The sequence below is a fragment of the Hyaena hyaena genome, unplaced genomic scaffold, assembly GCF_003009895.1.
Source record: "Hyaena hyaena isolate Hyena2069 unplaced genomic scaffold, ASM300989v1 scaffold_722, whole genome shotgun sequence".
NCBI lineage: Eukaryota > Metazoa > Chordata > Mammalia > Carnivora > Hyaenidae > Hyaena > Hyaena hyaena.
The window spans coordinates 988,235-1,009,930 of record NW_024081357.1 but is presented as its reverse complement, the minus strand read 5'-3'; the positions used below and the strand labels follow the sequence as shown (position 1 = coordinate 1,009,930).

The 21,696-nt window shown below is 35.8% G+C and overlaps 1 protein-coding gene across 5 annotated transcripts; it reads right to left on the bottom strand.

Moving 5' to 3' along the window:
• Positions 1–4,545: 4,545 nt before the first annotated feature.
• TRMT10A (tRNA methyltransferase 10A) lies at positions 4,546–20,787 on the bottom strand. Of its 5 annotated transcripts, none has more exons than XM_039217939.1 (8): positions 20,675–20,787; positions 13,370–13,586; positions 12,363–12,525; positions 11,382–11,453; positions 10,276–10,350; positions 8,274–8,423; positions 6,242–6,347; positions 4,546–5,043 (listed from the first exon to the last, which is right to left on the bottom strand). In XM_039217939.1, the coding sequence occupies exons 2-8, from the start codon at positions 13,552–13,554 to the stop codon at positions 4,775–4,777; spliced, it is 1,020 nt and encodes a 339-aa protein (XP_039073870.1). In that variant the 5' UTR covers positions 13,555–13,586; positions 20,675–20,787; the 3' UTR covers positions 4,546–4,774. The 5 variants fall into 5 exon arrangements, with proteins under 5 accessions (XP_039073870.1, XP_039073869.1, XP_039073873.1 ...); XM_039217938.1 differs by having other exon boundaries at positions 13,370–13,575; XM_039217942.1 differs by lacking the exon at positions 20,675–20,787 and adding an exon at positions 19,625–20,369 and having other exon boundaries at positions 13,370–13,575.
• Positions 20,788–21,696: the final 909 nt, after the last annotated feature.

Sequence of the window (21,696 nt, the reverse complement as noted above, 5' to 3'; positions counted from 1 at the left end):
GACACAAATTTATAGATATATCTATCAGAACAAATGTGTTATTTGTGCTGTTCAAATTTTACATACCCTAATTTTTCTTTGTGCTTCATTTATAAATTACAAAGATGTGTAATAAAATTTTCCAACTATTAGAGTATATTTTGTAGTTTTGTTGGTCTTTGTAATTTGTCCATTTTGATTCATATATTTTGAAGTGACGTGTAAACAGTTTAAAATTTTATAATGAAGTCATGACTAACTTTATCTCTAACACTAATTTTTACAATAAGGACCATCTAACACTGAAGACAAAGGTACTGGGTGCTAAAGTATTCATTTCATCTCACAATTTTATTTCCTAATGTAATATATTATCAGAGAAGTTGCTTATTTCTTACATTTGGAACTTAATTTCTTTGGTGCCCTAATATATAAATACTTCTATGATCATTCCATGGGCACTGGAAAACTACTTTCCACCTATAGGACTTGATATATATCAATTACAAGTTTATTAATTATAGCATTTACATATCACATATATTTATCTTTCGTCCACTTGAGTTATCGTGAGTTGGAAAACATGAGTTAAAGTCTCCTTATACTAATGTGTTTTCTTACTATTTCACATAATTCTCAAAGTCTTTTCACAATGAATTTTAATACTATGCTACTTAGTGCATATTCATAACTGTCAAATCTTCACTAAGGATTGCATTCTTGAACATTACAACATGGCTTTCTGTTCTTTAATGGTAATGTGTTGAACTTAATCCAAAGTTCAAACTGTGACTTTTTAAAAAGTTATTAGCCCAGTATGCCTTTCTCTGATCTTTTATTTTCAACACTGCTGAGCAACATTATTTAAATACAAATATATTTAGGTTTTTTAAATCCAATTTGGGTGATTTTAGACATTTATATTTGCGGATAGACTTGGTTTTGTGTAGTTACTGTTTTATGTTTGCACTGTGTTCATTGCTTTTTAAAATGTTTCACTTAATGATCTGCAATATCCGTATCTTATCTAATAGGTATACATTCTGATAATTTAGGAAGTTGATATTAAAAGAATCTTTTCTGGGGCACTTGGGTGGCTTAGTCGGTTAAGTGTCCGACATCGGCTCAGGGCATGATCTCGAGGTTTGTGGGTTCGAGTCCTGTGTTGGGCTATCAGCCAGAGCCTGTTTCAGATTCTGTATCCCCTTCTCTCTCTGCCCCTTTCCCACTCACGTTCTGTCTCTCTCAGTCTCAAAAATTACTAAACATTAAACAAAAATTAAAAAAAAAAATCTTCTCTACGTCTGGGTTCCTTAGAAAGCAGAGTCTGAAACAAAGACTTCTATATTATTTGGGGGCAGTGGGGCAGGCAATGTCTAACAAGAATGAAAGACAAGGGAAACAAGGCAAGAAATGAAGAAATGTCAATATGAGAAAGATTATGAAGTTAGCTGCTGCTTGGTTTCAAACCCATTGATTGCTCAACTCTAAGAAATAGGATAAATGGGATAACATTCCTATTTCACAAATGAGGACACAAAGACTAACCGAGGTTCATTAAGTTGCCCAAGTTCAGTAAGTTGCCCACAGTCACAACAGGTGGCAGTGCCAAAATGTAAGCCTACTCTTCCTACTGACTGTATTACTTCTTCATTCTGACACCTGTTCTCCCCTTTGCATTTATGAAATGTTACTCTATGTGTCTGGCTAGGAGCTAGAAAAACAGATAAACATCTCTAGGCCAGTTGAGATCAAAGTTTAATGAGCACCATAGGTCCCTGCTGTCATTAATTCTAATCTCTGCTTTCTCTTTTCTCTTTTCAACTTTCTTTTTACAACTGTTGTCTGTACATGTCCTCAGTGCTCTATGGACAATTCTTGCGGTTTAACCTGTATCGTGTGTGACCCTCTTCATCTATAAAATGAAATGATCTTTTACTTTCCTTTGTAATTGGCAGTAATTGATGACTTTCATCATTGTTCTTTCACCTTAATATTCCTTCAGAATTGCTTCCTTTTTTCTTTTCCAATCTCAAGTATTTTCAAATGCTCCACGATGGCAATACACTGATTTCTGGAGAATCAATCTGAAGAATGTTCCTTCCTTTAAGGATGAGCTTGGTTTATTAAGGCTGCAGGTTTTTAAAGAGGTGAGAGAAGATTTTATTATTTTAGGAGACAGGTCTTCTTTTGCTGTGTTTATTTAAGTACTAACTGAATGTCCCACCTTTATTATTTTCTAGTATTAAAACTTCAATATTACTGAAGTTTTAAATAAGGCACCTCCATAAGCCAAAACAATGCTGAGAGAAAATAATACATTAAGAGAGATTACTATTATTTTAAAAAGGTTTTTAAATATCTCAGCAATTACTTATTTCTAATTATAATCTTACCCTTCTTAAATAGAAGGTTTTATCTCCTCTTCGTCATCAACAGCCTAAGATATGGACTTGCAAGGATAAAACTGTGTCTACTCAAAAGATATGTTCAAGTCCCAGCATCCTGTACCTTTGGGTTTGACCTTATTTGGAAACAGGTTCTTTGCAAATGTAATCAAGTTAAGATGAGGTCATACTGGATTAAGATGAGCACTAATCCAATGATTTGTACCCTTATAAGAGGGATACAGACACAGCAAAGAAGACTGAGGCTAGAAGCCACGTGATGACAAAGCAGACACTGGAGGGATGCAGCTGTAAGAAGAGTAAAGATTGCTGGGAACCACCCAAAGCCAAGAAGAGGCTAGGAAGGATTCTTCCCTGCAGCCTCCAGAGGGAATATGACCCACCTTGACTCTATGGTTTTTGCCTCCAGAACTGTAAGAAAAAAGTGTCTGTTGTCTTGAGTCACTCAGTTCGTGATAATTTGTTATGGCAGCCCTAGCCCTAGGAAACTAATGCAGGGCTTTCATAATTACTGAAGATTAAGTTACATAGTGCCTGCAGTGATTTTTCCCCTTTCAGAATTAACCTATGCCTCGTTCCGTATCAAATAATTTAAGTAAAAGGCATAATACAGTTGACCCTTGAACAATACGGGTTTGAGCTGCATGGGTCCACTTACATGTGAATTGTTTTTATATAGGACAGTACTGTAAATGCATTTTCTCTTATGATTTTAACATTTTCTTTTCTCTAGCTCACTATATTTTAAGAATATAGTATATAATACATATAACATGTAAAATCTGTGTTAATACACTGTTATCAGTAAGACTTCTAGTCAACAATAGGTTAAGTTTTGGGGCAAAGTTGAACGGATTTTCAACTGTGCAAGGGGGTTGGTGCCTCTCACGTATCAAGAGTCAACTGGATTTCATGCTACTAAACCATATTTACTCAGGAAAACTTGAGCCTTTGAAAAATACAACTTAAGACACAGCTTTGCTCTTCTAGAATAGTAGGGGCTTTGCTTTATTTACACACCTTGTTCACAGACCTTATTTTAAATGGATGACATAACAGATTACTAAAATAAAGCAACCAAAAGCAAGGGATAGTAAACATCAATACTAAATCCAATGAACTTTCTACCAAACATGTATGTAATTCGAGATGCCAATGAATAAAAAGAATAGAAACTTAATTTATCCAAACTCAGTAAAGGCTTCTGAAATCTTACTTTAGCTGGACAAAGAACAATCACTACTTTGAACATAACTATTCTACATTTGCTGGTAGAAAACAAAAAATCTCCTTTCAGCCCCATCTTCCCTTGCCAATATCCTCACACAAATTTTCAGTTACAGATTTTTGCACTTTCTACTTAGAGTTGTTCAACACAACCATTCATGCAATTAATATGAATATTTGGCAACTCAGTCCTGTTATCATTAATAACTAAGAATCATACATGACTATGGATAAATATATATACATAGAATTATATTTTTTTCATACATGCTCATATATAGAAACATAGTTACATTCGATTGCATATTATATGCTAGCAGACAGATGTATATGTAAAGTTAACTTGTTTCACTTTAAGAACCAACAACATATTTTTAATAAAAATACACATAGAAGGGAAGGATAGCTAAGAGCTATTTCCTTTAAAATATAAGACAAAATTGATACTCAACAGCCTTTTAAAATAATCTAGCCCCAAAAATTAAAATTTTCAATTGAAATAATTTACCACCATTACTGAAATTAAGAAAACATATTAAAGAGATTCTTAACTCTTCAGTGATTGTTTTAGAATCACAAAAAGGCATCACAGAGGAGGCACTCCATAGTCCAAAAGAGATAAACTGTCAAGTTTATCAATCTAATACTTCTTCCTAAAATCACTGTATTCCTTTGAAGTAACTGAGTTAAAAGAGATGCAAATAGAAGATAACCTCCCAAGCAGAACATTTTGATAGATTTACAGGAGATTTATAAATATCTATCTCCACAAATAAGTAGACAATAAATCAGAAAGACACTTGATATAAACATAAAAAAAATAGAACTGACAGGTCTGAAGGCACATTTTAAAGAATATAATCCAGTAAATAAAAGAGAATGAAGGTTTACCAAAAAAAGTAAAATTCTCAAGAAAATGTTATTTGAGGCTTAGAAAACTATTTAAAAATTTAAACATTTAAATTTTATGCAAAACCAAAAATGCTTTCTTATAAGGACTTTTTATCATTTAGCTCTAAAAAACATTTTAAAAATTCTCAACAGAAATGAGGAAATAAAACTTTCTTCCAATTAGAGTATTCTATGAAGCACCTCATTTTCCCCTAAGTTTTCCTTAAACTATAAAAACAAAAAAACAAAACAAAAAACAACAGATGACATTAGTGTGGTGTATAGTTTACTGCAGATTCATTGCTATTTTCTTTATCCTGCTTTTCTTCTTCATGTTGTGAATCTAGTTCATTTCTGCTATCTTCCTCGTCACTAGACTCATTGTCTAATCCACCTTCAACACTGGCAGATTTCTTGTCGTGAGAAGAACTTTCACAGGCTTTGTCTGTGGGAACAGCTCCTTTCCGCTGGGGTAAGATAGTAAAAAATGCTTCTTGCCAGTCTCTGGTTTCCAGATATTCCAGAATAATCTCAAACACTGCAACAAAGACAAACTCCATACATTTCTTAGCCAGGTGCATCACAATGTTGCATACTGTACTTTAAATACTTTGCTTTTGTGATAAGAGTGTTAAAATGTCCTAATAACTACTTTGTTGGGATCACTTCCTTGCCCCAAAGCTCTCGGGCCTGTTAGGTCTTCTCTAGCTTTTCCTCAATTCAGTTCATGAGCACTCAAAGATCTACCATTATCTTCTGTCAATTATAATCAAAAGGCAGGGCACCATTTTCATTTCCTTCCTACTCTTAATCCCTTTCATTTCTTTATCCTTTATGTACTAATGTAAAAACTAGAAACAACAAAAAAGGTTAGCATTAATCTAAGTTTTTTTGTCTTTCCTTTAGTCACTCACTCTTGGGAGTAACCTACATGCTTTTTTTTTTCTTTTTTTTTTTATATAGAGGTAAAGAATATAAATACGGTCTTCTAGTTACTCTTACTTTAATATAATGTTGAAGGGCTTAGTTTGCACTACTTTATGGAAAAGTAATTTCCACTATCTATCAAAGGTCTTAAAAGAAGTTCATTCCTTAAATCAAGAAGTTCATTTCTATAATTCCCTAGAGACTGCTGTAGAGAAGTGTTTAGCACATAAAAAGAGCCCAATAAATAGTTGTATACTAACAAAAATCTCTACTAAACAAATCTCAAAAAAAGCAAAACTCTAGGCAAAGACTCAGCTCTAAGACTACCTACTATGATGTTACTTACAAAAGGAAAAAGGAAAAAAAATCAACAAGAGAATGGTTACATTATTGTATATTCAGATTACGGAATGTAATATAGCCATTAACAATGATTCGACGACATAGAAAAATATAAATGTGGGGCAGGAAACACCTCAAATTTATAACATTTTATGCAACAGAGTAAAAATCCAATTATGTAATAAATATTATATATGCATAGGAAAAGAACTGGAAGGAAATACACCAAAAAATTAATACTAAGTATCTCTGGGGAGTGAAATTCTAGTTTATTTTTCTTTCTACTTTTCTACATTTCCCTATTTTTCTACAATATGCATGTACTATTTCTATATTCAAACAAATTATAAATTATTAAATTTTACAACTTTGTCTCCAGCAAGGTGCATATTTTCTACTCATCCAAAGGTAATGTTATTCTTCAATGGTCTACTCAGGTATATTTTCATAATTCCCTTATATCTTACCATGATTAACTGCCAAAACTTTTCTACTATTCATCTTCACAAAATTTCCAAGGGGGAGTTGTGCATGATCAATCCCATGATCTGAGGCTTGTTTATATGTGAGTCCCTAAAACAGAGATACTATAACTTGGACTAGAACATTAGGTTATTATAACTTAAAGTCTACAACAAAATAAGTACTTTTTAGAAAAGACTTTAGTTCAGAGAACATTATTTGATGAAGTGTGTGTGTGTGTGTGTGTGTGTGTGTGTGTGTGTGTGTGTGTGTTTAACTGCTAATTTGGAAACGTTCTTTTGACAATAAGTATAGTCAGAATGTTTGGGGCATTTGCTTTAACCACTTTACAAACGAGGAAACCAAAGACATCATATTCCCTGCCCATCACAAAGCTCCTCAGTGGCAGAGCCATAGGAGAAACGTGTTCCATGCTTCCTGACTCAAATAGTTTTTCACGCTTCCACACTGCCTTTCTCTTCAGTTTAAAATACACAAACTGAATTTCTAGAGAAGCTCCATCACTCTGTGAATGTAAAAGATACAGACATAAAACTTTGTTTCAATTACATAACATTAAGGGGCACAAACAGTGGGGCACCTGGGTGGCTCAGCTGGTTAAGCACCCGACTCTTGATTTCAGCTCACATCATGAACTCATGAGTTTGTGAGTTTGACCTCCTTATTGGGCTCTGCACTCAGAGTGCAGGGCCTGCTTGGGATTCTCTCTCTCTGCACTTCTGCCACTCCCTATCTCTCTCAAAATAAACAAATTAACTTAAATAAAGAAGAGGTACAAATGGCAGAGACAAAGTAAATGAAAGCCTGAACTGAAAAAAATGTTAAATTGCCTATAAATTTATTTTCCCTGTCAATGAAAAGAATTTTGAATACAAATTTTCTCCTCAGAATTAAAATCCTTAAAAGCCTGGTTCTAAACAGAACTCAAGTAGCCAAAAGGATAAAGTACAGTAGAAAGAAAAGCTAAGTTTCTTAACCTGTAGTTTGCATATTTTGGGACAAATAAAAGCACCTGAGGTAGGTGCTTTTTGAAAACAAAATTATTGTAGTTCAGAGAAAAAATGTGGTTGTACACAAATAACAAAATAGAATTTTTCCACTAAGAAAAACATTTAAAAAGTAAAAATCATTCTGATAAAAACTCTCTGTGATGCGACAGGGCTGCACTGTCCAGCTGCGGTCACCACTGTGACCACCTAAGTCTAAACTGATTAGTTTCTCAGTCATCCTCTGCAGAGGCCATGTGCTAACAGCCACGTGGCTGCCATACTGGACAAGATGGTATAAACTATTCCCACGTTGCAGACAGTTCTACCTCAGAGTGATGGTATACAAGAATAATGAATTACTTCATATTATCCTGCTGACAGTATTCATCTGTCTCTTGGTGAAGATGTCTTTTCTGGAGTTGGGCTGAATTTAGCATGCTGCCAAGTAGCTGGCAAAGTAGAACATGATGTTTTCTTTTACAAAGTATATTTCTAATTTTTTCATTCAACTGAGGGTAAGGAGGTGGTGGGAAGAGACAAAAGTACAAATATAAGAGAAAACACATCCCATTAAAATTATATATTAAAAAAGTCTGATAAGTTTACCATTTTGGTATACCTCTTGGAGTAAACTGTTATAAGTTTTACCAGTGGCCTAGAAATTGATCAGTAGCAGCATCTACTGTCAATAACGGCACATCGTTTAAGCATGTGGGCTCTGGAACAATCTGTCTGGTGTCAGATATCTGCTTTAGCACCTACTGCTATTGATTTTAGACTTAGTTTTTCTATGCCTCCAGTTCCTCATCTATAAAATGTAGAGAATAGCACTGACCTCACTGCATTATAGAGAGGATTAACCAAACTAGTCATATGTGTGAAATGCTTTCTTTGCTAGAAAGGTGACTGAAACATATGGTAGGCACTCAATAATGATCAGTTATCATTAGTACTATTGCTACTTTCAAGAAAACTGGTGTATCAATTTTAAGTATGAGCAAAAACAAAAATAAACACTTAATAGTACCTTTTGATGGTTGTGATCTACTAACCCTCCAATCACATAGGCCTTTGATTCATCTAATTCCTTCAGTACATTAGGTGAGTCTGATGTAAGATAAATCAGGTCTTCTTTCTTTATGAATTCACTAAAATGCTCTGGTTTGATGTGGATATCCTTTAAGACATAAGGAGAAAGATGTTATTAATTAATAGGATTTTGTGGAAATTGGCTGAAAGAAATTATTTTCAGAAAGCCACCCAAAAGCATATGAAGTATAAAAGAATATTTTACAATATTTTATTGAGAACTTACTACTTCAATTCCTTATCACCTCACACCTCAATTACTTAAGTAGCCTCCTACCTTTATTTCCCTGTCTCTAGCCTCAGATCCCTCCGATTTACTTCCATACACCAATGGCAGACTCATTTTCCAAAAACCCTACTTTCAATGTTTTATCTTTACCTGTAGGATGAAACTTGAATCCCTTTACTTAGTGATGCTTGCCTGAATATGGCACTAACCTAGCTTTCTCAATTTATTTTTGTTCCAAAAAAACAAATGCACTTTTTTGGTCACATATCTACTCAACCTGTTCTCCAACCAAAGAATGCCTTTTCCAGTTACTTCCTCTCCATCTGGATGAATCATCAAAAGGAAACGGCTTAAAGATTTAATAAATTCCTTGCATCTGTTTCTACAAAGTTACATATTAGAAATCATCTTCACCAAAATTATCAGGTCATAAGTATAAGACTGAACAACAGTTGGCAGTCAAATTTGTAAATACATTCGTGGGCTGAGGAACGACACGTCATCAAATTCAGATGCAGATAGCATTTACCTAATAATTTTGAAAGAAAAAAATGAAGGACACTTCTCACCTAAAATTTATAACCTCCAAGTAATAAGTTGCCACTTTTCTGGAAAATGGTATTATAAATTTGATCCCTGTGCTTACTAAGGACCCCTAGAGGGACCTGAGCAGAGACCAATGAACTCACAATTCTCTAGAAAACTGGTCATATAAATAATAAATTTAAAAAGCCACAAAGTAAGTGAAAGTACACCTATTTCAGTTACATTATTTCTTAGGAAAATAAGTATGAATATAAAACTTGGTAAGTATATTGCAATTTAAAACTTAGAAAAGCTTTTGAAAATGGTTCACACTATAGGCTATTATCAAAATAAATGCAGTCACTATGGGATCAGTGAATGTGAGAGGAAAGTTTTTCACAGTAAAAACTGGCTTTGAGAATGAAAAAAAAAATAGAAATAACCTAGTACTTCTCTGAATAGGGTGAGGTTCCTCAGAAATTGGTACTATTAGTCATCTGTGCAAATGAGAAGGGTTTAGTCCAATGGAAAAAAAAATGCTAGCACAGATGTAATTTTAAATATTCCAGTAGCCACATTAAAAAAAGTGAAAATAGTTGAAATTAATTTTAATACATTGCACCCAACATAATATACCCAATATGTTATCACTTCAATATGTAATATATATTTTTTTAATTTTGAGCAAGCATTTTACATTCTCTTTTTTGTACTGACTTTGAAGTCCAATGTATATTTCACATTTACAGCACATCTCAATTCCGACCAGTCACATTTCAAGAGTTTACTATCCACATGTGGACAGTGGACACCATATGGGATGGCACAGATTTAGAAGAAACAGAATGCAAGTACATTCCCAAATTTTAAATGACTTCACTCATAAATAATGTATAGTCAGTTTGCTAGGTAGAGACTGTACAAAGACCTTTAAAATTCTTCCTGTTTTAAAAAAGTTTGTTTTAAAGTTGGCAATAAAATAAGTGAGATTTAATGAGAACAGATATGAACAGGCGTTTCAGTTTCTTTAGCTTCTTACATGAGTAACATTAGACTTGGGTACAGTGATAGACAACTTTTGGAGACTTGTTGACTCCTATATTTACTGGCATTATGTAGAATTCAGGTAAAAATGTGGATTTTTAAGCATAAAAATACTTGGAATTATGTTAATTATCTTAATCACCTTCCAGTTGATCCATCCTTTGTCATTTTCATCCATGTTCTTTTTCAACTGACCTCCATGGCTTGTCAAGTAAAACTGATAAAGAGATTGGTAGACACAGAAAGAAACAGCAAATGACTATTGAAGTCCAATATTTTATTTCTCTTCTATACCCATCTGATCATCAGTGAAACATAAAATATATTCATTCTAGAAAAAAATAAATTTGTGACATGTTTTAAACATACAAGAATAAATGTCTGGTATAAGTGACAGGTTTTATGTTTCTCATGACCCACTACTTGGAGTATTCCATCTACATTTTCACCCCATTTTCCAAGCTGCTATCTTTGGACTCTCCCTTAATGATCATTTTTCTACAGACTCCCTGTTTCCATGTCAAGTTTTCACTCACTTTCTTTCGTCACATTGTTTTTTTCACCAGTCCAAAGTCTTGATAATGTCTCTTTGATTCTAAACCCTGACACCTATTTCAAGTCTAATCAAGGGTGAGAAGAATATAAAATGTAAAAATATAAAAATACTATCACTTGATAAAAAGAAAATATCGAACCAAAAATAGATTAAGAGTTTCTGGTTCTTAACATCAGTGAGCCAGTGTTAATTTTTAGGGCATCTGGAATTCAAACAATTCAGTAAGAAAAAGACCCTATCTACTCTTAACAGCAGCCAATTAGTCTCAGGAAGTACCATTCAAAACAATCACTGACTCAAAATCCCTTAGATGGAAGCAACTTCCCCACAGGAACCATGGGACACATCAAGGTGGGCAGTTTCCTCACTTCCTGTGAGAGAAGGAATTGAGAGAGGAGAAACGAGTATGAAAACATATGTATATCCCTTAATGAAGATATTCAGCTACATAGGAATGAGGTCAATGTGTACAAAACACGATGACTGTGCATCGTGTGACTAAGACTGACATGTGGAAAAATGTTTAAAGTATTTTAGTTTTGTAGAAAATTAAAACATTTCTCAAATAGGCATTGTGTTCTCAAAGAAAAGTATCTGTAAGAGTCTTGAAAAGCCAATTGGGATTATCTATATCTTTTCCCAAGGAAGTTATAAAAGGAAACTAGAATCTGTTTTAAATTCCTCAAACATACCTGCACAGGATGCAGTGCTCGTCGATTTTCTGCATAACATCGTTGAATCTGCTTATGAAGTTTCTTAATGTCCTACAAGAGAATGCCATTGTTAAGGCAGCATTTTGAAAATCATCTATGGCCATTCCACAATCTTAGTGGAACAGAATAAGCTGAAGACATGACTAGATAGGTACATTTTTTTCTCTTGAAATACAGGTCCTTTCTGATCTTTTCTATACAACTTCTGTACATATTAACAAAACAATTACTATGAAGTCAATACCCAATTTGACCAATTTCAATTCTGTATCCACTTAAAATGCTCATTCATGATGACATTAACTCTTCTTAAGAGACAACAAAAGGAAAAAACTCTTAGAGCCATACTAGTGCTATTTGCGTAACTTACTAATGGTCCAGAAAGTAAGTAAAGCATGTTCTCTTCCCTAGTGTTGCTCAGACAACCAGTTTTCTCAAGCTACTATATAAGAAATAATTTTATTCACTAATCACAGCTCTTTCTTCTCATTAAACAAATAACAAGAACACTCCTCAATCTTAATATGCAGTTATTGAGTCTTGTAATGTTGGCATCTCTGTTCTATACATATAAATAAGAACAATTTTATTACTTTAGTTTAACTTAGGGGGGCATGATCTTGAAAAACTTTATTTAAGATGCATTTTAAGGGGTGCCTGGCTGGCTCAGTAGGTTAAGCGTCTGGCTCTTGATTTCAGCTCAGGTCATGATCTTGCAGTTGTGGGATTGGGTCCCACGTTAGGCTCTAAGCTGACAGCACAAAGCCTGCTTGGGACGCTCTCTCTCCCTCTCTTTCTCTGTCCCTCCTCTGCTCTTGCTCTTTCTCTCTTAAAATAAATAATTTTTTTAAAAAAAGAAAAAAATTTAAAAAAGAAAAAAATGCATTTTAACATAAAATTTAGATCCAAGTGATATTCCCGATTTACCTACAAAACTTTTCTGACAATGATTCGTGATACCTTTAATACCATCAAGCTGTCAAAACTGCAGTCAATGATAAGGCGAAGTGTGCTATGAACAACATCTCTTCGAATACGTTTTCTGTCATTTCCATCTGAGTTTGATTCCAGTTGACATTGTCGCTCTAATTGTTTTCTCTTGCGTTTTTCCTTCCGTTTTTGTCTAAAATTAGGAATTGAAACTTTTTATTCTTATTCGTGTATTCAGGTATTTACAAGACATTTCCAATTGACAAAGAAACAATGATTTTTTTAAATTAGCAGTTTGAACCATATGAAACTGCCACTTCTGTGGATCCAATATGAGCAATTTTATATAGTCCATCTAAAAGCTTTAGATAGAAAATGAATTTGAAAAAACAGTATATTTTCTACACAAACTCTTACTACTAATAATCCACTTATTATTGGCATTACGCTATATACTAAGACTTTATAAAATACTGAATTTTAGCCCTATGATGAATATTTACTTTTATCATTCTTCTCCTACATAATTTTCAAGGAACAGTAATAGAATATAGGGGAAAAAAAGCAAAGTAAAATTGTTTTTAAAAAAACTCATAAAGCTTTTTCTATAATCTACATCAACTATGGTTTATCTTCCCTCAATAAATTTTGGCATTCTACAATAGCTTCAGTTTAACTGCTCTTACCAAAACCTACAATGGCCTTTCTAGCAAAATCAATGTTAAGCCCAAATTTGATCTTTCTGAGGTGATTATTTTTGTTCTATAACTAGGACATGGATGCTAACTATATCCCTTATTTAAGTCAGTTATTTCAGAAACTGTGCTGCTACTCACAGTAGGCTCTAGGTGAGAAAAACTATAGTGTAAATCCTTCAACACTGAAACATATACAGTTTTAACAGCCCTTGGACTGTGCTGGCTAACAACACGCACAGCCCCAATGTTAATTAACACAAATACTTTTGATGCGTCACAGGGCTGTGCAAACTCCAACATTCCTGAATGGGGTTGATACATATCCATTTTGAAACATACTTGCGCAGTTCTCGTTGTTCTTCCCATTGTTTCTGTTTAATTAGTTTCTTCATTTGTCGTTTAGACATTGCTTCAAACCCTTCACCTACTCTTGGCTTCTGGCTTTTCTCTTGTTCTTCACTTAAGCTTGGCTTTCTTTCAACATTAGAAGACTCAATAAATGCTGGCAGTGTTTCAGAAGACATTGTGTGATGCCTCTGAAAAAACTGAAAAGCAACTTTTGACATGAATAGGTGAGTTACATACATACACACACACACACAGAGTAAAAAAAAAAAAGACCAATAGATGTGATTAAAATTAAGTCATATCAATAATGAATAAAAATATAAATTTAGACAATTAAACATCATTTATTGGCAAAGATCATTTGATGAAATGGGGTGTTTGCATATACTATTTGTGATCATGGCACAATTTTTCCAGAAGGTACACAGATCTATGATTCAAGAGCTTTAAAATGTCATTATACCCTTTGACCCAGTAATTTATTTCCTCAGAATAAATCCCTGTAAATAGATCAGAAATATACACAAAATTAATGCAAAAGGGCATGTGTACCGCAGTGTAATTTTTAATAATGAAGTATTAGAAACAACTTCAATGATAGGAAAAGGTGGCTGTAAATAAATTACAGTTCATCTATAATATGGGCTGGGAATATTAAGCATGTTTCCCAAAATTATTTAGTGATAAAAGGAAATGGATAAGCAAAAAAATAAAAACAATATATACATGTCCAACTTTGTTTTAAAAAGAATACACACAAAATGTTTAATTCTTACCAATGGTTTTTTGCATTTTCTATATTTTATATAATAAAAATATACTGCTTTACAAAAGAAAAAATATTTTTAAAAAAGAGATGGGAAGCCTTTTTTTAGTTGTCATTAATGCTACAGTACAAGGGAAATGTTAACTTTCATTATCTGGATGTACACTCACATGATATTTGACAAAAGTTATGCTATATATAGATTTATATACTTTGGACAGTGCAGAAAACAAATTTGGTTGCCTCTCAGTATATTTCACTGTAAATATATAACTATATATATCCATGTTAGTTACGGCTAAAAAACAAAATATATAAGATGATTCTGTAATCAGTCATGGAATACTTAGGGCCAATGTTTTTAATTGGATTAACCACCCACATCTTTATATCTATGTCTAGAACTGAACTTACCTTCAGATTAGGAAAGGGCTAAGAATACTAAGATTTCTTTTCTTTAATAGATTACTAACACCACAGCTTACAAATTTATTTACTTATCCCTACCAAAGATGAAGCATGAAGCTTGCAAATGTTCTATTGGCCTTAAAGAAAATTCTATGATTATTCCTACTTAAAGAGACAGCTAACAAGTCTGTGCAGAAAAGCTAGTATCTAAGAGAAAAATCCTGACAACTCAGATAATGGAAAAGGATTAAACCTTTGCAGAACATAATGTAAACAGATTTATTATATGGTTTTTGCTTTCTTTAACAGTACAACGTTGTAGGGCGCCTGGGTGGCTCAGTCGGTTAAGCGTCTGACTTCGGCTCAGGTCATGATCTCACGGTTCGTGGGTTTGAGCCCCGCATTGGGCTCTGTGCTGACAGCTAGCTCAGAGACTGGACCCTGCTTCTGATTCTGTGTCTCCCTCTCTCTCTGACCCTCCCCTGCTCATGCTGTCTTTCTCTCTCAGAAATAAAAAAATAAAATAAAATAAAAGTACAGTGTTGTAACAGGAAACATGGGGATAACTAAGCAAACATACAAAGTTTACCAACTTTTGACTGAAAGATGAATTTTAAGATGTGTGCTTTAGGGGCTACAGCAAAAGCCCTAACATTTTGGTAGGTCACAAATTACTGAGGGGGAAAGAAGCATCTAGTAATCTGAGTAAGAGTTCACAAGTTTTCCATCTGTCACGAACCAAATAGTATCCTTAGTCTGGGGGAAGTACCTCCTAGAAATGACAACCCAAGTTTGATTTTACACTGGAAACTGCCTATGGGCACAGATGATGTCTGCTTTTACCGAACATTATATTGCCACATTAATTACATTAGTAACACAGTGCCTGGCACTTAGTAGATGCTGATTATATATGTGTGGAGTAAATAAATGACTATATCACAAAGGATTTCAAAAATTAATGAAACTGGTTATAATGAACATTTGTTAATTTATTACTGTGCTAAGTAAAGAATGTATTAATTTAATCCTTAAAACAATCCTGTGAGGTAGACAGAATCACGCCTACTTTACAAAGAAAGAAGGCACTGAGATAAAATAACTGGCCCCAAATGACAAAACTCCTAAGTAATTCCTAAGAAAGAAGGCATCTAGAACAAATCTAGGACAGAGTATGTTCTCAAAATACTTGCTGAATGAATAGACAAATGAGATGATGGAGCTAAGATCCAAACCCAGATCCAACTCTACTCTCTCCCAGAAATCCAAAATCTTATTTAGAAAATGAGGGATTCCAAAGAATATAGAAGAGCTGTGTTGTTTCAACCCTGCTATTGGAGGCTTCTGAGAAGACTGTGTCACTGAAAGGGCACAAAAAATAGCTCCAGTTCTATTCCTACGCCACTGAATAAAAAAAATGGGACAGACTTCCTAGAGATAGTTGCCCAAAGTTCATGTTTTAAGGCACCCCATCTCTCAATATATATGACAATAGTAGATATGAAATATATGACAATAGTAGATAAAGTTTAAAAGGGGGAGACAAAAAAGGTATAGCCCCTCTCAAAGCCAAAAACAACTAGAACAGACATTGTTCCTGCTGGGTCTGCTGTAGGTTTCCTAGCTTTAAAGAAGGTGGGACAGAAACAGGACATAGCTTAAGATGAACCCTTAAACTAGAGTTGGTGATGGTGCTCCTCTTTCATGAAAAAGTCAGAAAACAGATGAAATTTAGACTAATAATGGCTTATACCATGCTAATACTTGGCCAAAACCTAATGGAAGCAGACACAGCTTCTTGGTTACAAGGGCCAAACCATGCAATGACATATGAACTTAGAATACTACAGGATTAGGGGGTGCCTGGGTGGCTCAGTCAGTTAAGCGTCTGACTTTGGTTCAGGTTATGATCTCACGGCTCGTGAGTTCGAGCCCTCCACACTACTGTAAGTGTGGAGCCTGCTTGGGATTCTCTCTCTCTGCCCCTTCCCTGTGCACACTTTCTCTCTCTCTCAAAAACCAATCAAATTTTTTAAAAAAGAAAAAAGAACACTGCAGGATTAGAATTCTTACCCACCTATGTAAGCTGTGCTGTGGATGAAGCACTAAACGGGGCCATGGGTAGGAGCAACCACAAAATCAGTAGCAGACAAAGAGATGGTTTGGAGAGAAGGGATAATTCCATTCAAGAGAACTAAGCAAAGCAAAGTTAGAAAAAAACAGAAATGATGGGAAAAAACAATAAAATAAACAATCAGAAGATAAATTCACTCTTCAAAATTGAAAATAATAGGACAGTGTGAAAATGACTTTAAGTCTGCTTGACATGAAATGATGCTCAGCGTCCCTCATCATCAGGGAAATACAAATCAAAGCCACACTGAGATACCGCCTCACGCCAGTCAGAGTGGCTAAAATGAACAAATCAGGAGACTCTAGATGCTGGTGAGGATGTGGAGAAACGGAGCACCCTCCTGCACTGTTGGTGGGAATGTAAATGGGTGCAGCCCCTCTGGAAAACAGTGTGGAGGTTCCTCAAAAAATTAACACTAGAACTCCCGTATGACCCAGCAATAGCACTGCTAGGAATTTACCCAAGGGATACAGGAGTGCTGATGCACAGGAGCACATGTACCCCAATGTTCACAGCAGCACTCTCAACAATAGCCAAATCATGGAAAGAGCCTAAATGTCCATCAACTGACGAATGGATCAAGAAGATGTGGTATATTTATACAATGGAATACTACATGGCAATGAGAAGGAAGGAATGAAATCTGGCCATGTGTAGCAACGTGGATGGAACTCAAGGGTGTTATGCTGAGCGAAATAAGCCAGGCAGAGAAGGACAGATACCATATGTTTTTACTCATATGTGGAACAGGAGAAACTTAACAGAGGACCATGGGGGAGGAGAAGGGGAAAAAATAGTTAAGGAGAGGGAGGGAGACTCTTATAAATACTGAGAACAAACTGAGGGTTGAAGGGGGTGAAGGAGAGGGGAATGGGCATGATGGGCATGGAGGAGGGCACTTGTTGGAATGAGCACTGGGTGTTATGTGGAAACCAACTTGACAATAAACTAAATATAAAACAACAAAAACAACACAAAAAAATAATAATAAATAAATAAGTCTGGTTGGGATCTTTCAGAGTTCAGAGCAGTAAAAATCATAAAAACAAAACAGGAAATTGGGACACAAAAGCAGGCATTAAAAAAGCAAAAAAGGATCCATGAAAAAGAACCTATTTGGAAACCAGGAAATGAAGATACACAAATTTCAACAGATGAGACAAACTCCAGATTACCTGGAATCCAAGAAGTAATGGATGAATTAGAAGACATCATGACTATCTCAGAATTCAGAGAACTAGAATGACAAAATATGTCAGAACAATTAAAAAGACCTGAATAACAGGATGAGAGAAATATAAGCAAAAAATTAACTGGAGATGAATGTATAACCTTGAGTGCATTCATTAAAGAGTGTTTTTAAAAAAGCTGTAAAATTGGGACAACTGGGTAGCTCAGTTGGTTAAGCGTCCAACTTCGGCTCAGGTCATGATCTCATAGTTCGTGGGTTTGAGCCCTGTGTTGGGCTCTGTGCTGATGGGTAGCTCACAGCCTGGAGCCTGTCTTCAGATTCTGTATCTCCCTCTCTATCTGACCCTCCCCTGCTTGCACTGTCTCTCTCTTAAACATTAAAAAAGTTTTTTTCAATAAATAACTAAAAATCTGTAAAATAAATAAGCATTTAACTTAAGAAACAGGAGACAGGGGAAACTCAGTCTTCCTGAAAAAAATTAGAAGAAAAAATTAGTATATATATATTGTAATCCCCAGACTTATTTTACTTCCTTTCCATACGTAGTGCATTAAGTAAAAGCCAGCAATGCATGTATGCAAAGCAATACATGGTAGATAAAACATAAGCTAGACCTGCCCAGTAAGCTAAACGTGTAACTTAAAAACACAATTAAAATCCACAGGAGACAAACTGCTCTCTTCATGAAACAATGATTAATATTCCAGAAGAGGGGGTGCCTGGGTGGCTCAGTTGGTTAAGCATCCACTTTGGCTCAGGTCATGATCTCGCCATTCATCAGTTTGAGCCCTACATCGGGCTCTGTGCTGACAGCTCAGAGGCTGGAGCCTGCTCCAGATTGTCTCTCTCTGCCCCTCCCCCACTCATGCTCTGTCTCTCAAAAATAAACATTTAAAAATTTTTTTAAAAAATATTCCAAAAGAGAATATTTCTGTTCATCAGTGACATGGTGTTTTGTGATAGTTCTTTATCCTGATAAAAACCTGCAAGTGTTGAATGGCTCTGTAATGAGAAAATTTTTAAAAAGCAATATATAGCACTGTTTTACAGCTCATGTACACCAGGGGGAGCTTTTGCCTTTCCTACCTAAGAAGTCTAAGTTAATTTTAACTTGGTCTATCACTGCATACAAACGTTTTTAAACAGGCTATCATATACAAGGAAAGGTCATGAGCTGGTCGACATCATCATTACTTTCAAACCTATTCGCAGTTAAGAAAATGCACTGCAGGAAGTGATTTTTTTTTAAGCTTTGAAAAGCTAGATATATAGAGGCACAAAATTTAAAAAAGTAATAATGCTAGCTTAACATCCAGTATATTACTGCTAATATCACACTTTACATACAAATAAATGTACCAACTCCCATTTCCTATACCATACACTAAGCATTTCACTATGTACTAGCTTGTTCAGGTTAGCTGGTAAACAAAATATGGCATTTTACTAGATATACCCACTTTTTAAAGGTTTTGCTCATTTAGAAGCTCCACACCAGTTTTGTGTTCCTCCCTTGAGTGAAATGACACTCACAGCACATTTTTCTTTGTTCAACAAATATGTAAGGGCAATATTTTGTAGCAATTACAGATGTATTTGTGTGAAATTTAACACAGAAGTTGTAAAAGGTTGGATCAGTCACAGAAATAAGGTTTTCAGGTTATTCGATAAAATTAAGAACTGGATAAAGATGACTTAAGGCCATTTGATGCGAGACAAAGAAGTTAAAAAAAAAAAAAAAAGCACCTCAATCTTCCCTGTATTTCCACTTCTTAGCACAGCTTCCACACATCACACATGGCCAAAATAAAAAAAATTAAAAAACCCACCAACTTTCATGGATTTTGATTGGACTAAATAAAATCTTCGCTTTATGACATCGCCTCCCTTCCTGGAATATACAAAGGAATGTTGGAATAACTGCGAAGTGGAGTTAAATGACGGACGGTGCAGGGAATGAAAAGAATCCCCCTTTTAAAAGGCGCCGGCCTGATGTGCAGTATCGAAAGCGCTTGGTTCAGCTCTCAGGTCCCTTGGGACGATTTGGCTGGGACGGCGAGCGGGAGATAAATTACAAAACAACCGAAACAAAAAGTGAGAGAGCCCTCTGTTTCCATCTTCTTTCTATCCCTAGAAAAACTCCCGCATTCTAACACTTAAAATATCTCCCTGAAATCAGGTTAACGCCTCAGTCTTCTTAAAAGACCATCCTCGGCTCATCACCACGGGGCTTAAGAGCACTCGCAGCAACTTTCTCCTGGGCTCTCTACATCTCAGGGCGCCCAGCCACGTCAGCCCCTCGCTGCAGAAACGAGGGGAGGCCGAGTTAAACAGCGAAAGCGACGGCTCACGGTCTCTAGCCACCAAGTGGCAGAACCACAACTCGTTTCCCAGCCATTCAGAGTCCAGATTTCCCTCTCCCTTCACTCTTTGGAAGCTCACACTCTTCCGTAGTAGGGACCGGACCCTGGCCCCCAAACAAACCTCGGCCATAGGTGCCCCCACCGGGGGTGGGCAGAGCCTCACCCGACTCTCCCCCTCAGGTCCACCCGCCTGCGAACGCACTGGAGGAGGGATTAAACTGCAGCCAGCGAATCAGGGAGCTGCTTGGCGCCGGGGACGCGCTCTCTCTGACATCACTTCCTTCGGGAACTGGGTCCAGGCGCCACTTACAAGGCCCCACTCCCCTCTCCCCCGGAAGCCCTGATGCTGAGGATGGCACTTACAAGAGCCCCTTTTGCGCCCAAAGGCGACCAGAGGCTAGGCAAGCGCCAGCCGCAGTACCAGGAGACTTACCCGGCTCAGGAGTTGTCAGGGAACCGAGAGCACCAACACAAAGCCTTCTCTTAATGCTCTCGATACAACTCACGAATCTTCCCCAGGAAACTTCAACTCCCAGAGGCAGGGACGGTGGCTACGCGTAGGAGGCTACGGCGCGTACGCCTTAGCGTCATCGAACTGCGCCAATGTTGGACCCGCAGCGGAAGAAAGGGGGAGGGAGTGTATGTTGGGCGGGGTCTAGAGTTAGGGATTTTGGAGGAGGGCATGTAGTTATAGCGGTGTATGTTTTTCCACTTCAAGGCGAGTATATACTTGGCGGGCTCGTATTCATTTATATATTCCTATAGGGATGGAGGAGAGGTGTTACAAATTTTAGATGCGAAACAGTGATGGAGAGCTCTTAACGCTCTGCTGGAGATGAAAGCGTAGCTTGCTTCAACTATAATGTGTACGGAAGAAGGTTGCATCACATAATTTCACACAACTCAAATGAAAAATCACATTTAGAGAGTGAGTCAAATTCCCGATAAGATGCATTTAAATCTAGAATGTTTAAACTTTTTTTTGTCATTACAGCCATAAATCTTAACTCTCCATTCATTCCTTGAGCTATTTTTCCTATACTGTTTTGCAAAACATCATGTGGCATTTCATTGTTTATAATACGCGACCTTATATGATCTTTTCTGCTATATATAGACCAAGTCAACTGAGGGAGAACTGAAACATAATCTAATAGACTGTCATTTTCTATTTAGTTTTGCTTTTGGCCCACTTCTAATAGGGGATTATTGCAGAATTTGAAGATAATAATGAAGTTTGAGATGGTGAATGGAAGACTGCCCTATTGGTATGGAAAGAATTGTGAAGTGAATACTTGATATTTGAAAGCATATTTGAACATGTTTAAAGGTTCTAATGAATAGAAAACTGAATTCAGAATTTGAGTTTTCTAGTCACAAAACTGAAGTCATTCTTGCTTTAAACCCTCAAATTTTACTTGAAAAACTATGTCAGCTGTAACACTGTTGTGGGTC